The 14,574-nt window shown below is 42.6% G+C and overlaps 1 protein-coding gene across 1 annotated transcript in view; it reads left to right on the top strand.

Moving 5' to 3' along the window:
• Positions 1-14,574, top strand: part of LOC137439910 (nuclear receptor corepressor 1) — a 345,171-nt gene that overhangs the window by 311,311 nt on the left and 19,286 nt on the right. Inside the window, 3 exon segments of the mRNA XM_078768007.1 lie at positions 437-520; positions 3,711-3,841; positions 3,975-4,201. Coding sequence (XP_078624133.1) covers positions 437-520; positions 3,711-3,841; positions 3,975-4,201 — 442 coding nt within the window.

The raw sequence follows: 14,574 nt of genomic DNA, 5'->3' as shown, positions 1-14,574 counted from the left end.
CCGCTTCACTTCCTTCCCATCCCAACTCCTTGCAATTTTAACACACGTCCTCCTTTAATCACACCTCCACTTTTATCACACATTCTCCTAAAATACACAAAAAGAGAGAAAATCAAATTGAGCCTCAACATTGTATTACAAATAAAATGACTGCATGTAAGAAATGGAATAAGGAATGTACAAAGATCACTCTTGTTCATTAGATTGACATTCACATTGAAGGTCAAGTCTCCGAGTGGTTGTCCATTATGGTTTCGGACAGTAGTCGTGATCTTGTGCCAGGCTCTCACCACGATGCATATCCCCCCCCTCCCTGATGATACCTGATATCTGATCCTGATGATTCCTGATGTCCACTCCCTGATGTTGCAAAGATAATTATGGTGCATGGTCTGTCGGCTGATGGTCTTCTTCCGTACGCCTGTTGGTTGTGCAGAGTCTGCACCATCGAGCACATCTGAAAATAGCATCCCGAGCAGCCCCCCTGGGTCTCCAGCACAAGACAGCGGAAAGCTTGCAGGTGAATGTCGATTCTTTATTTTGTTTTTTTCTTTAACCACCTTAACCTTAACACCTCTATGCCCCTCCCATGTGACCGAGGAAGGCATGAAATCATTGTTACGTGACATAATCAGAAATGTCAGAAATAATTTTATAAATAACATATTGCAATGTTTTAGCCAATGAGCCTGGCGTTGGCTTAGCGGTTGGGGTGCCGGCTTGGGATCCTAGGATCCTGGGTTCGAATCCCGGTCGATCGCTGAATTAACGCCAGTGGGGTTGACTCAGCCTGTCATCCCTCCGAGGTCGGCAAATTGAGTACCAGCTTGCTGGGATGAATGATCCCGGTGTGTACCCCGATTTAGAATAGGTACACCGTATCCCTGCGCATCGTAAGAGCGTGCCCAAGGGTTGGCGTCAGGAAGGGCATCCGGCCATAAAACATTGCCTCAAACACGGAACTATGATTGTCATGGGGCCCGCAAGGCTAACCCCCGCTCAAGCGGGGAAAAATGGCCTTAAAAAAACGATCATTCATTCATTCATTCAATGTTTTAGCCATTGCGGAAATGACGCTTCGGACTACTTGGCTCAAGTAGTGAAAATAAAAAGAAGCCTGCAGCAAATATGTTCAACAAAAGAAGAAAGAAGATTTTAAAGAATTGATGTTTTTATATAATTTGGTATCAGTGTGCCTGTAATTCTAGTACCGTATATGACGTGGGTGGTGTTCACACTCGACTAAACTACATTTTAAACTACGTACTTCAATTGAGGTCAAATGTGAACCACGCACATGTAAACTCTCCCCTGCCACACACGTTCGATTTTTTTTTTTTTCTCGAAATGTCAAGCGATAGCTTTAAGTGAGAATTTTACAGTTTAAAGATTGGTACACATCCATTTTAATGGAAGACACAATTTAAATGGTCGATTTGTATTTATGGGACCTGGATGTTATGCTGCACGTTTATGGGTTGTGGGATGGAGGGGAGTTTAGAGGTATGTTTTGCCTAGTGTATACCCGCATGGTCTTTAGATGGGCAGCAAACTACCCGTCGTTTTCAAACAGCACGTAACATTATAGAAGAGATTATAACTTGGGCTTTCGTTAAGGGATGCGACTCGACCTGCAGCTGGAACCACGGCCTCCCACCCCTTCCCCTCCCTATTCCAACCCCTCCCATGCCTTCTTCCAGACTCCCAACCCACCCCTTCCCGTGCATACAAACACACATCAAAAAATATCACTCAAAGTTGAGCAGTAAAGTCATCACAAATATTTAAGCAAAACGGCAAATAAAGTAAATGGAAAGGTAAGAGAATGGTGAACAGCAGGGTGTTCCATTACCAATCTGCTTGTAGAGCGCTTGCCAAACAGCTTAAGCGCTCAAGCAAGCACTCCAATGAAACGGGTGAGATGCTCGAAGTGTCCAATAATGTCCGAATTGGACAAATGAACACTTTTTCAACGGTCGGAACTTCTGCTAAGGTCAATTCCGGAGTTCTAATTTAAAAATTTGATTCACTTGAAGAGATTATCGAGCTTATCGTATGTTAGATGTAAAACCTATGCAGATATATTAAATAAAGGCATGAACAATGGCGTTTATAAGCATTGCGATGTACACAAGAATACAGAGATTCATAGGTATGAAGATCAGCGATATTACCATTCGTAGATATGAATCTTTATTGTACAGAAACCGGCCTGTTCTGAGGCAAGGCATATTTGAGTTGAGCAGACAAAATGACAGAATTAAGACCCCAAGCTGAGCGAGCTGAATACAGGCTGACCAAATGTAAGCCGATTTCTAGTTTTAATGTAAATTGTGGCGTAAATTATCTTCAAAAGTGTGTTTAAACACACCCAGACACCCAGTTTTCATTCACGCACTCTCTTAGAGGTCAATAAGTTTGCATGCAAAGTTTGGGGCCGCTATGTTTCATGATTTTTGAGTTATGGAGGAGACACACACATCACACACACCGCCTTTTATTATTATAGATGCACATAAGCCGTACGCATGTTTTTGCTTTATGTATGTACATCGGGTTATTTTTTTTTTGTTCGACAGGCCTCAGGCCTTAGGCCTGGTTGTTGGTTCATGGCTCAGTGCAATTGCAATGATCACAGGTCATTGTGCCGGTAACGCCGGTAACCACGATATATTATATATGCACATAAGCCATATGCATGTTTTTGCTTCATGTATGTACATATCGGGTTGTTTTATATATTATTTTTGGCACCAAACGTGGCATTATACAGCGCCCAAATAAAGGAATGTGCTTGCTGATATTGAAGTGAAACTTGGTAGGGGACAATGTATTGCAAAGAAATTCTCTCTTGTTTGATGCTGCTTTTATTCACAGATTTTTTTCAAAATACAGTACAAGTTTCTATTAGAAACATACTGTCGGTTAGTGCAATGCACAACGCATTGTACAATCCACTTTAGAACTCTCCACTCCCTCCCCATTATTCCCTCTCTCTTCATCCCAATTTCCCAAAATGTCATGTTCCCATGCCGCAATGACATTGGTGTTTACGAGGTGCCCACTTTTATTTTGCATCAGATAATATTTGATCTCTGACATCCATACATCCTGATAGTATATTTGGCATACACGTCATGCTGATATCCCATTGGATGAAGTCACTGTTGGAGTGCATGATGTCACACTGGTGCGTTGTCTGGCATATGTTGCTGCCGCTGCGATTGAGCGCCATGCCAAGATTTATTAATTTTTTTGCCTTGAATAGAATTGCTCATTTGTTTTGCTTTAAACAGCAAGCTGCGATCCCATCGTACTCTCTTAATTGAGCAGGTGAGACATAAACTCGTAAGATGCTGTGAACGTGGACGCGTGGAACAAGGCACGGGAATAATATGCACTGTATCTTAGAGTTGTCAATTGTGTTTGTTCGTTTGTTTCTTTGTTTTGGTTTACTCAGGGTTGATAGTTCCTAACACATGTAACAGCATAACTTGTGAACTCGTTGTTCTGCAGTTGTCATGTGTCCTTAGCTGATCTGTGTGGACTGAGATTCGATGAATAGTGTTCCGTAGGAGTTCACTCGTGCTCAAACCTTTGGCTTTGTGAGTGCGATGGAAGCGCTAATAAAAGGGCCATCGTGTTTTGGGTCGGTTAACACGTTCCGCTGTGGTTCGTCATTGGTTGTTCCATGTTCTTTCATCACGCAGGCAACAAGATCCCACCTAAAGCCGCCTCAGGAATGGAGAAGCTGGAAGGAGCGGTGCTGCCTCAACAATCTGATGGAGCGGTGGGCATGAAACCCACTCACCGCGTCATCACGCTTGCTGACCACATTTGTGTACGATAAAATAGTTTGTGGACGTTTGTGTCAAATTGATGTCCAGGTAATGGGGTAAAGGTCAATTGTAACAACGCCGGGAATATAAATGTGTGAACCGTTGTGTTTCTTCCATCCCGTCTCCCAAATGCAGGAAGTTATAACACAAGATTACACGTACAGGACGAATAATTCATTTGGCACATCGCAGCCTCCTCCCGACCCCAGGCAGCCTGCGACGGATGGCGAAGTGTCGACCGGCCTTCCTTGGTCCTCGGAAATGCCCGGCGGAGTTGCGTCAGAGGCGAGGGACAGTAGCCCGGCGCACCTGGCCACGGCCCATTTCTCCCCCGATAGTCTACCATCCCGTCCTAACTCGAGGTACTCGTGTAGCGCATCTTCGTGCTCCAAAAATATTGTAAAGATGCAACGAAACATCCCCTCCCCTTTCATCCACACTCCTCCCACCCGCATGTGTATATTTCCCATAATTCAAATCAACATGTGTTTTATAAAGATGTGTAACATATTAAAACCTCATACTGTAATCAAGATGTTTTAAGGAAGAGCTGACTTTGAAAGTGTTGTATTCGAGTATGATTGTGCTGCAATGTCCTGTCGAGCTATTTACAGTCGTGGCCAAAAATATTGGCACCGTTGCACGTTTTTCAAATAATGCACCATTTCTTCCAGAAAATTGTTGAAATTAAAAATATATTTTGGTATCCACATGTGTATTTCTTTGGTTTGCAGTGGAACAAAACAAAAAAAGGTGAAAAAATTATTAAATCTTAGCTTATTCCACACAGAAATCATAAAATGGCCCGGACAATATTTTTGGCACCTTTTAAAAGTTGTTAGAGATAATTATATTTCAAGCAGGTGATTTTCCTTTACTTTGGAATTGAACTCGCCTGTGGTGGGTTGTCGGTGCCTGCAATATAAAAATCACTTATTCAACCAGTTTTAATGGAGAAAAGGAATCATTCTGCTCTTTTGTGTCACTGTGTGCATCGCAATGATCATGGAGAAAAGAACGAAAACCAGAGAATTGTCTGAGGAGGTCAGACACAAGATTGTAGCCAAGCATGGACAATCTCGAGGCTACAAGTCCATCTCCAGAGAACTTGATGTTCCTGTGTCCCCACTGTATGCAATGTTATCAGGAAGTTTAAGGCCCATGGCACTGTAGCCAACCTCCCTGGACATGGCCGCAAGAGAAAAATTGACCGAAGATTGCAGTGAAGGATTGTTCGAATGGTGGAGAAAGCACCTCGATCAACTGTCAAACAGTTTCAAGCTGACCTTCAGACACAAGGTACGACAGTTTCAACTCGCATCATCCGCCACCAACTCAATGAAAGGGTGTTCTATGGTAGGAGACCCAGGAGGACCCCACTGCAGAGAGAGAGAGAGAGAGAGAGAGAGATGCAGAGAGAGAGAGACACACACACAAAGAGAGAAAGAGACACACAGAGAGAGAGAGAGAGAGAGAGACACAGAGAGAGAGAGAGAGACACACAGAGAGAGAGAGACACACAGAGAGAGAGAGACACACAGAGAGAGAGAGACACAGAGAGAGAGAGAGACAGAGACAGACATAAGAAAGCCCAACTGGAGTTTGCCAAAACACACATGAACAAGCCAAAATCCTTCTGGGAGAATGTCCTGTGGACAGATGAGACCAAATTAGAGCTTTTTGTTAAAGCACATCATCTCTATGTTTACAGAAAACCAAATGAAACCTTCAAAGAAAAGTACACCTTCCCTACAGTCAAACATGGAGGAGGTTCAGTGATGTTTTGGGGTTGCTGAGCTGCCTCTGGCACTGGGTGCCTTGAATGTGTGCATGGCATCATGAAATCTGGAGATTACCAAGGCATTTTGGAGCGCAATGTTCAACCTTGTGTCAGAAAGCTGGGTCTCTGTCTAATGTCATGGGTCTTGCAGCAGGACAATGACCCCAAAACACACTTCAAAAAGCACCCAAGAATGGTTCAAGACAAAATGCTGGACTGTTCTGAAGTGGCCAGCAATGAGTCCAGATCTAAATCCCATTGAACACCTGTGGGGAGATCTGAAAACAGCAGTTGGGAGAGAAGGCACCCTTCAAATCTGGGAGAACTGGAGCAGTTTGCACAAGTAGAGTGGGCCAAACTACCAGTAGAGAGGTGTAGGAAGCTCATTCATGGCTATTTGAAGTGCTTGACTGCAGTTATTTTGTCCAAAGGTTGTGCTACCAAATATTAAGTCGAGAGTGGGAATAATTTTGTCAATGCCATTTATTTTTATTTTATGATTTCAAAGGATATATTAAGTTATGAATCAAAAACAAAGGTTCTGTAATTTTAACAGTGAAATAAATAATTGTGGAGACCAAATACTTTTGTCAATTTCACCTTTTTTAAAGAATAAATGTGAGTTATTTGAAAAAAGTGAATAGTGTTCACTTTCACACCAAGGTGCCAATATTTTTGGCCACGACTGTACGTTGAATAATTTACACAAAATTCCTCTCTTAGATAAACGGAACGCCGAGCAGCATGCGAATGCCATAATTTGGAAACCACAGCAATATTTTAAAAACTAAAATGCATTTCTCAACACGCGTAATCGAATAGTTTGACTGAAACACAAACATGTTTGTTTGAGGCCGAGGAGCATTGGTTCTTGGATACATATGGTTATCGATAAACCATAATGGGGGCTTTTGCGGTGCCTCAAACAACCTCAGTTCGGCAGGAGATCGATGATCGAAATATTTCTCGCTGTGTACAAGTAATGTTGGCGTGTTTGGTGTTTGGATTTATTGAAGGGTAGAACTGGTGACTCTCGTAAAACATTTTAACCATGACGGGTGTTGTCGAGACGTAGCTGTGTGTCTGTGCTAGGCCTGCAGGTTCACATAGCCAATTTCCTTTTGCGAATAAGTAATAAATCTCTCAAAAAGAACAAGAAAAAGAGCAATCAGAGATTGCAAACCCACGCCAGGATGTATTTTCAGTGGTTTTTAAGGCTTTTGTGTTAAAACAAATATGGCGGCCGAACCACGTGACCGATGACGTCACCATTAATTTTTTTCCTAAACTAATTTATTGCTAGATTATGCTCAAGAAATTTCATCTTGATCGGATGAAGTTTTGTACTTGTCGAATTATGACGTCATAATGGAGGCACCTATGACATCATCATTAACATATTTTATTCCCCATGGAGAGTTCTTTAAAATGAGCCATGGCTCAATTTTTTCTATTCAGCGCTTTCAGAGATATAGAGGTGCAAAGTTTTTTGGTTTTTCCAAGATGGCGGCCGAACCACGTGACCGATGACGTCATCATTATATTTTTTTTCCATCAGTTTATGCCGACATAACGCTCAAGAAATTTTATCTCGATTGGATGAACTTTTGTACTTGTCGAATTATGACGTCATAATGTCGTCACTTATGACATCATCATTAACATATTTTATTCCCCATGGAGAGTTCTTTACAATGAGCTATGTCTCAATTTTTTCTATTCAGCGCTTTCGGAGATATCGAGGTGCAAATGTTTTCGGTTTTTCCCAGATTGCGGCCGTACCACGTGACCTATGACGTCATACTTATCATTAAAAAATTCTGCAGGTGGAGTTGCACCTATGGTGAAAATTTCCTGTCAATCGGACCAACGGTTGCAGAGAAAATCATATTTATTCTGTGCGGACAAACAAACAAACAGACACACAGACAAATGAAAAATCGGTCAGAGACCGAGGACTTGCCGGAATGTACTTTTTTATTGGCCATTTAGGACAAATATGGCGGCCGAACCACGTGACCGATGATGTCATCATTAACATATTTTATTCCCCGTGGAGAGTTGTTTACAATGAGCCATGTCTCAATTTTTTCTATTCAGGACTTTTGGAGATGTGGAATTGCAAAGTTTTTCGGTTTTTCCAAGATGGCGGGTGAACCACGTGACAGATGACGTCATCATTAACATATTTTATTCCACATGGAGAGTTCTTTACAATGAGCCATTTCTCAATTTTTTCTGTTCAGCACTTTCAGAGATATGGAGGTGCAAAGTTTTTCGGTTTTTCCAAGATGGCGGCCGAACCACGTGACCGATGACGTCATCAATTGGGCACAGTCTATTCCAGGTCAAGACAAATACGTGTGCAAAGTTTGGCGATTCTACGTGCAACGGTGTGGACGTAGTGCTGCAAACAGACAGACAAACAGACAAACAGACAAACAAATGAAAAATCGGTCAGAGACCGAGGACTTGCCGGAATGTACTTTTTATCGGCCATTTAGAACAAATATGGCGGCCGAACCACGTGACCGATGATATCATCATTAACATATTTTATTCCCCATGGAGAGTTCTTTACAATGAGCCATGTCTCAATTTTTTCTGTTCAGCACTTTTGGAGATATAGTGGTGCAAAGTTTTGCCGTTTTTCCAAGATGGCGGCCGACCACGTGACATATGACATCATCATTAACATATTTTATTCCCCATGGAGAGTTCTTTACAATGAGCCATGTCTCAATTTTTTCTGTTCAGCACTTTTGGAGATTTCGTGGTGCAAAGTTTTGCCGTTTTTCCAAGATGGCGGCCGACCACGTGACATATGACGTCATCATTAACATATTTTATTCCCCATGGAGAGTTCTTTACAATGAGCCATGTCTCAATTTTTTCTGTTCAGTACTTTCGGAGATATAGAGGTGCAAAGTTTTTCGGTTTTTCCAAGATGGCGGCCGAACCACGTCACCGATGACGTCATCAATTGGGCACAGTCTATTCCAGGGCAAGACCAATAAGTGTGCAAAGTTTGGCGATTCTACGTGCAACGGTGTAGACGCAGTGCTGCAAACAGACAGACAGACAGACAAACAGACAAACAGACAGACAAACGGACAAACGAACAGATCAACATACTTGCCGGAAAAAATTTTCCGGCAAGTAACGAACAGATCAACATACTTGCCGGAAAATTTTTCCGGCAAGTAACAAACAAACGGACTCAAATGCAATACCCCTCCTCTGGCGAGGGTAAAAATCCCGAACTCGCTCTTTATTGGCATGGCCTTCAATTGCAAACCATGCCATGATTCGGACCTCTCTCCAAACATTCTTCAAGGAGGTACTCAAGGAAAATCGCCCAATGTGGATTTCCTTTTGGAAGGTGGCAGGAAGCAAACCTGCTCATCCTGCAGCTTCTCAATTCCTTTGCAAACCCATGCGAAGCGAACCTTAGGCCAGCTAAGTTTGTCAAAGCCCTCACGCCATTGGGTTGCAGTTGGTTGTTAGTCATGTCAATATTTTTGGTGGGGATCATCTCAATGAGATTCCGTTCTGTCTGTAGAAATAATACAAATTGCACCCAACATGGTCTCAGAATCACTTCAAACATATCGTCTTCTCTCAAACAATAAGTCCCCTGGAAGCCAAGCCAAGCTTTTCTTTTTAGCCTGTTCCCTGCACAGTGGGAGACTGTGTTTTGTGTGTGTGTGTGTGTGTGTGTGTGTGTGTGTGTGTGTGTATGCGTGTGCGTGCGCGTGTGTGCGTGTATGCGTATGCGTCGTTTTTTCCAAATGTGGGTTCAAGAAAGTGGAACAGAGTCCTCCAAGGTCTCAAAGTATCCACCTCAGTTTCAGTAAGGGATCACGATTCATGGACCAAGCTGTGAAGTTTTCTTGTTCTCAAAGTTTTGGTCCTCCGGATATTTTCAGGATCGTCACCGAGCCTTGGACAGCTTCCAACTGCAGTTCGTTTATTTCCAGGGATGGTTTGTAACATCTCCATGAGGGTCTTCTTTATCATTCCCATTGCTCCAATTATTATCGCTGATACAATTTCAGCACTTTTCAGCTTCCAAGGTCTTTTGATGTCATTTTTATGATCTTGGCATTTGGTCATTTTCTTGATTTCTGCTTTGTTTTGGCCAAAATCGCTGGGTACTGACACCTCAATTAGCAATGCCTTCTTTTCTTATTTGTACCTAAGTTCTAAATCTGGTTGCAATGCTTTGTTTTCTATGCTCACACTCAATGGGGTAATCATGTCGTACATTAACATTACTTCCGTATTTTCAATGATAGCTTTTGGTTCATGTTTCCATGAGTTTTCTGGAGCTGGGATATTTAAGTTTTTGGAGTAGATTACTTGACAAACCCTGTTGTGACTTTGGGTGTACAGTTGTTCTGACATGAGTCTTTTACATCCCGATAAGAGGTGACTCGTGCTTTCTGTTTCCACCTTGCAGAACCTACACTCTTCCGATTGACTCACTCCCGCCATTTTCTTAAATTCATTTGTGGAGTGTGAAATGAAATGAAAGCCCGCTTGGAGTTTGCAAAAAAACACCTAAAGGACTCTCAGACTGTGAGAAACAAGATTCTGTGGGCTTTCATGTGTCTTTCACTGAGGAGAGGCTTCCCTCTGTCCACACTGCCATAAAGCCCAGATCGGTGGAGGGTTGACGAATGTGATGACATTCTGGGCTTATTTGAGACTTATTTCAGCATCTTGCGGTCTTCTCTCGGGCTGAACTTGCTGGGGCGGCCTGGCCTGAACAAGTTGGCAGTTGTTTGGAATCTTCTCCACTTGTACATGATCTTTCGGACAGTCGAATGATTGATTTCGAATTGTTTGGAGATCTTTTTAAATCCCTTCCCAGACCAACCTTCTTTCTGAAGGCCTCAGAGAGCTCTTTTGATCTAGGCATGGTGATGCCGCACAGGCGCACACTTCAACAACAAAGAGCAAACCAAACTAAATGTCTGAGGTTTAAATATGACAGGTTCCTCCAAGTCCTCTCTAACGATGTTCTAATCATTTGCACCTGAGCTGGTGCACCTGATTCTAATTTTAGGTATTTGAAGTAGTGATAAATGTCGGGGTGTACTTACTTTTTCCACATGCGAAATTTGCATTTATGTTTATTTAAATTATACAATTGACTACAAAATGTAAATGTTTCATGATATTTGTTATAATTTATCACCTTTATCTATCAATATTGTTTAAACTAGGGCATGCCCGTACTATATCTATATCTAAAATTATATCCCCCCCCTCTATTTACATGAAATGGTTTGGTCCAAAGCGAACGGCTTGCGAGTGGTGACAATCCCCCCCCTCTATTTACATGCAATGGTTTGGTCCAAAGCGAACGGCTTCCGGAGTTTGGTAAAGAAATCGCCATCGCATGCACAAACGCGCAGGAAAGCGAATGAATCGCAAATTCGTTTTTATTAGTTGTAAAACATAGTTTAACGCCAACATAGTTTGCAAACGTGAAATAAATGAATACGCTCTCAAATGTGCCATCCGAGGCAGAGTGTGCCCGCCACGTTCGGCACACGCGATCGTTCGCTGCTCTCTGATTGGTTGAATCGTTTTTTGGACATAGCTCGGTAAGTAATTGTCCGATTAATATGAAACCTTGAAAAGGCACATCCTCGGGTCCCCAGCAATATACCTGGCAAGTTAAAAGTATATCGGACCCGTGGTTGTCGAGAAACAGCGGTCACAGACAAACGTACAGACGTACAGACAGACAGACAGAGATTACTGGAATTATAGATAGATGAAGATCAAATAGCTGTATGTTGAAATATGTTGAAAAAGTCAAAACTTGACATGGGGTGTACTTACTTTTTCACGTGACTGTATGTTAATGTTCCTTTTTCGCTTAAGCAATGCTGGGTACTCCAGCTATAAACACATATACTTTACTCTGGGTACAAATACAAATACAACTTTGTCTGGCGGGTAACATAGGCTATGTGGCCTCGGCCTCATGCTGGGGTGTGGGGGAGCAGGGGAGGGGCGTAAATTCTCTATGTAAATGTGTACTGTGTAGCGCCACCTGGTGATTGTGGCAGAGGGTATCACAATTTCCTTTCTTTTACCTGTGCAAAACTGAGGTTATGAAGCACTCTTTGCACGTGAATTTTTATCCTCCTTCTCTCCCCCCCCCCCTCCTCCTCTCCCTTCCCCCCTCCTCCTCTCCCCCTCCCCCCGCCCCCTTCCCCAAAACGGAGGGGACTGTCAAAGCCACCCCACCCCCAAAAGATGTATATGTAGTATATCTTTCCCCTCACCTCCTCCTCCCCTCACCCTCCCCTCCCCCTTCCACTCCGCCCACTCTATTCCTCACCCTCCTCCCTCCCCCCTCACCCTTCCACTCCACCCATTCTGTTCCTCATCCTCCTCCCTCCCCCCTCACCCCCGGCAATGCCGGGTACAATATAATAAACCATATGGTGTCTCGATTCCATCTCTTCATTTCCATTGGTGACAGACAGCTTAGAGACTTAGAGTACTTCAAAATCATTTAATACTTACATTATTTGCTAACTGGTATCTCCACCCACGTCATATCATCCTCTTCAACTAAAGTATCAAACAAGGCCCGGCTGCGCCACTGTTAGACTTTAGGTCTTGGGTTTTTTTGTTTGTTTGTTTTTTTACCTTCCTGCCCTTTTGTCGTTTTCCCAGTTGTCGGTGTATATCTGTTGATCGTTCTTTTTCTATTTTGTTATGTCTTTTTTTGCAATCGTTGGGGTTGTAGGTGCTGTTTCAGTTTGATGGGTGACATCTTCTGCTCACACATGTCCTTAAAAAAATTTTCGCTGGGTGTGTTAGGGATACCTTCTCTGGCTTGCTGTCTTCATGTTTACGTACCAATTGGATTTTATCGTGTGTTGAACTTTTCGCGCCCTTAGCCGATCTGACAGTGGTCATTGGTGCACTTGGTAGGCCATGGAACAACTCACTATGTGGGGATTGTATTTATGGCCGCCACCTCCTCTTCGCCTCGGCAAGTACATTCTTGGGATGCATTGATTTTTGTAGAACATTTTATGAATAGTGAGTTGTTCCCTTGTTTTGATATCTCATTTATTGTTTTCAAATTGTGGTGAGTTTATCATTCCACAGCTGTATTTTAACACTGGTACTGCTATTTTGTTTCTTGGGCAGAGGTATGTTTTCAGGATCAGCTTCGTTATATGCAGGTATTCTTTGATTAATTGTTTTGCGCATTTGTTTGTGACGTATTTGGTGGCTCTCTTTTACTCCGAAGTATTTGAATGATGTTTCGTTTGTCTAGATCCTGTATCGTTGTATTTATGTCGATTTTTATGTTTTCCATTTTTAGCTCAACTGGACTTTAGTCTAGTGAGCATATGCGATCGAGCAGTGTCTGTATGTAAGTCAGTCAGTGAGTCTCTAAACACTTTCGTTATTATCGCTTGAACCAAACACATGATGTTGATGAACCCTTCCCACAAGCTTCATATCTGATGCCTAACAAAGGTGTATTGACCGCATCAAAATCTGCACTCAATGAAGGGGTCTACAGGGGGGGTAGGGTGGGGTTGACCTCCCAAAATAGGTATTCGCTCTCTTCTCCAAAACTACACACACTATTTCAATGAAACTTGATCACAACCTTCATCGCCGATGATGTACCAAAGTTTCTTCACAGCTAAATTGATATATGTGGGAAAATTATATGCCCAGACCAGGAATCGAACCCAGGTCTTGGTCTTGGTCTTGGTCTTGGATTCGATCCCTGGTCTTGGCATGTAATTTTCCCACATATATCAATTGAATTATTTAATCCTATTCATTCATGTAATTTGTTCACAGCATTAAATATATCAGGGTCTGAGGGGGTCTTGTGGGGGTTGCTCCTGATCCAGTTGAACTTCAGGATCTGCTGTCCTATTTGTGTTGGTATTCCTTGTACAAATGTGCACTTGGCACACTTCTCGAGAACAAATTACGTTTGAATGTTGTCAGGAGTACGTACCAATTGTACCATACCCTTTCCCTAATTTCAGTTATTCTGCCAATTTTTCGTCGGGGCGTGTGGTGTGTGCACCTGTGTGTGTGTGTGTGTGTGTGTGTGAGTGCACGTGTTTTCTTCTTCTTTTTTCAGGCCACAACCTTTTTTATTTTTACCATTTGAACTTTTTTCATCAAATTTTCAACAAAATTTTATTATGAGAATATGGAGAATACTAATTACTAAAATGTATTTCGTTTATTCATTTATTTATTAAGTTTAGTTGGAGTATAAAAGCAGATGCGGATGGCTTTTGCATTTTGAGATGCTTTCTGGTTTATACAGACTTGGCATTTAATATGGAATAATTTTTTTTTCTTGACTTGGGTTTACTTTCTTAACTCAGTATATCAATCTGGTAAGTTTCTTTTACACTTCGGTGATTTATTTGTTAAAAGAACCATGTCACTGATTGTCTGTCGCAGCAAGAAGTCAACAACAGGATTATATCACAGGTGGCGTGGAAAAATGTACGGACAGGTGCATTTGATGATTGGCTTCACAGTCGGGTATACAAGGGTTGTTGCCTTCTGTATTAGTGGAAAACAACTGCTGCACGTCTCCAAAAGTTATTGCCGCTTCCTCTGGAGATGGTCCGTCAACTCGACAATGCTGTTTGTCATGGAGTGGTGGCTTTACGAAATTACGGCATGAAACAGCGTGCTATTGCTCGGCAGTATGGCATCACTCAAGGTCAGGTGTCAAAGATCCTGAAACGAAATGCTCAGAGGGGTGTCCCTACTCCAATACCGAGGCCAGGACGTCCCCGCAGAACCACAAAGAGGGATGATCGCCAGCTGTACCGGTTAGTCCGCAATGGCCGTACCAAGTCAGCTAATCGGCTTAGGGCTGAGTGGCAGCAACTGACAAATGTGCCTGTATCCAGAAGGCTAGTCAAC

This window comes from Myxine glutinosa, chromosome 14 (genome assembly GCF_964187855.1).
Source record: "Myxine glutinosa chromosome 14, kmMyxGlut1.1, whole genome shotgun sequence".
NCBI lineage: Eukaryota > Metazoa > Chordata > Myxini > Myxiniformes > Myxinidae > Myxine > Myxine glutinosa.
The sequence above is the reverse complement of the archived record's forward strand: the minus strand, read 5'-3'. Positions and strand labels throughout refer to the sequence as shown.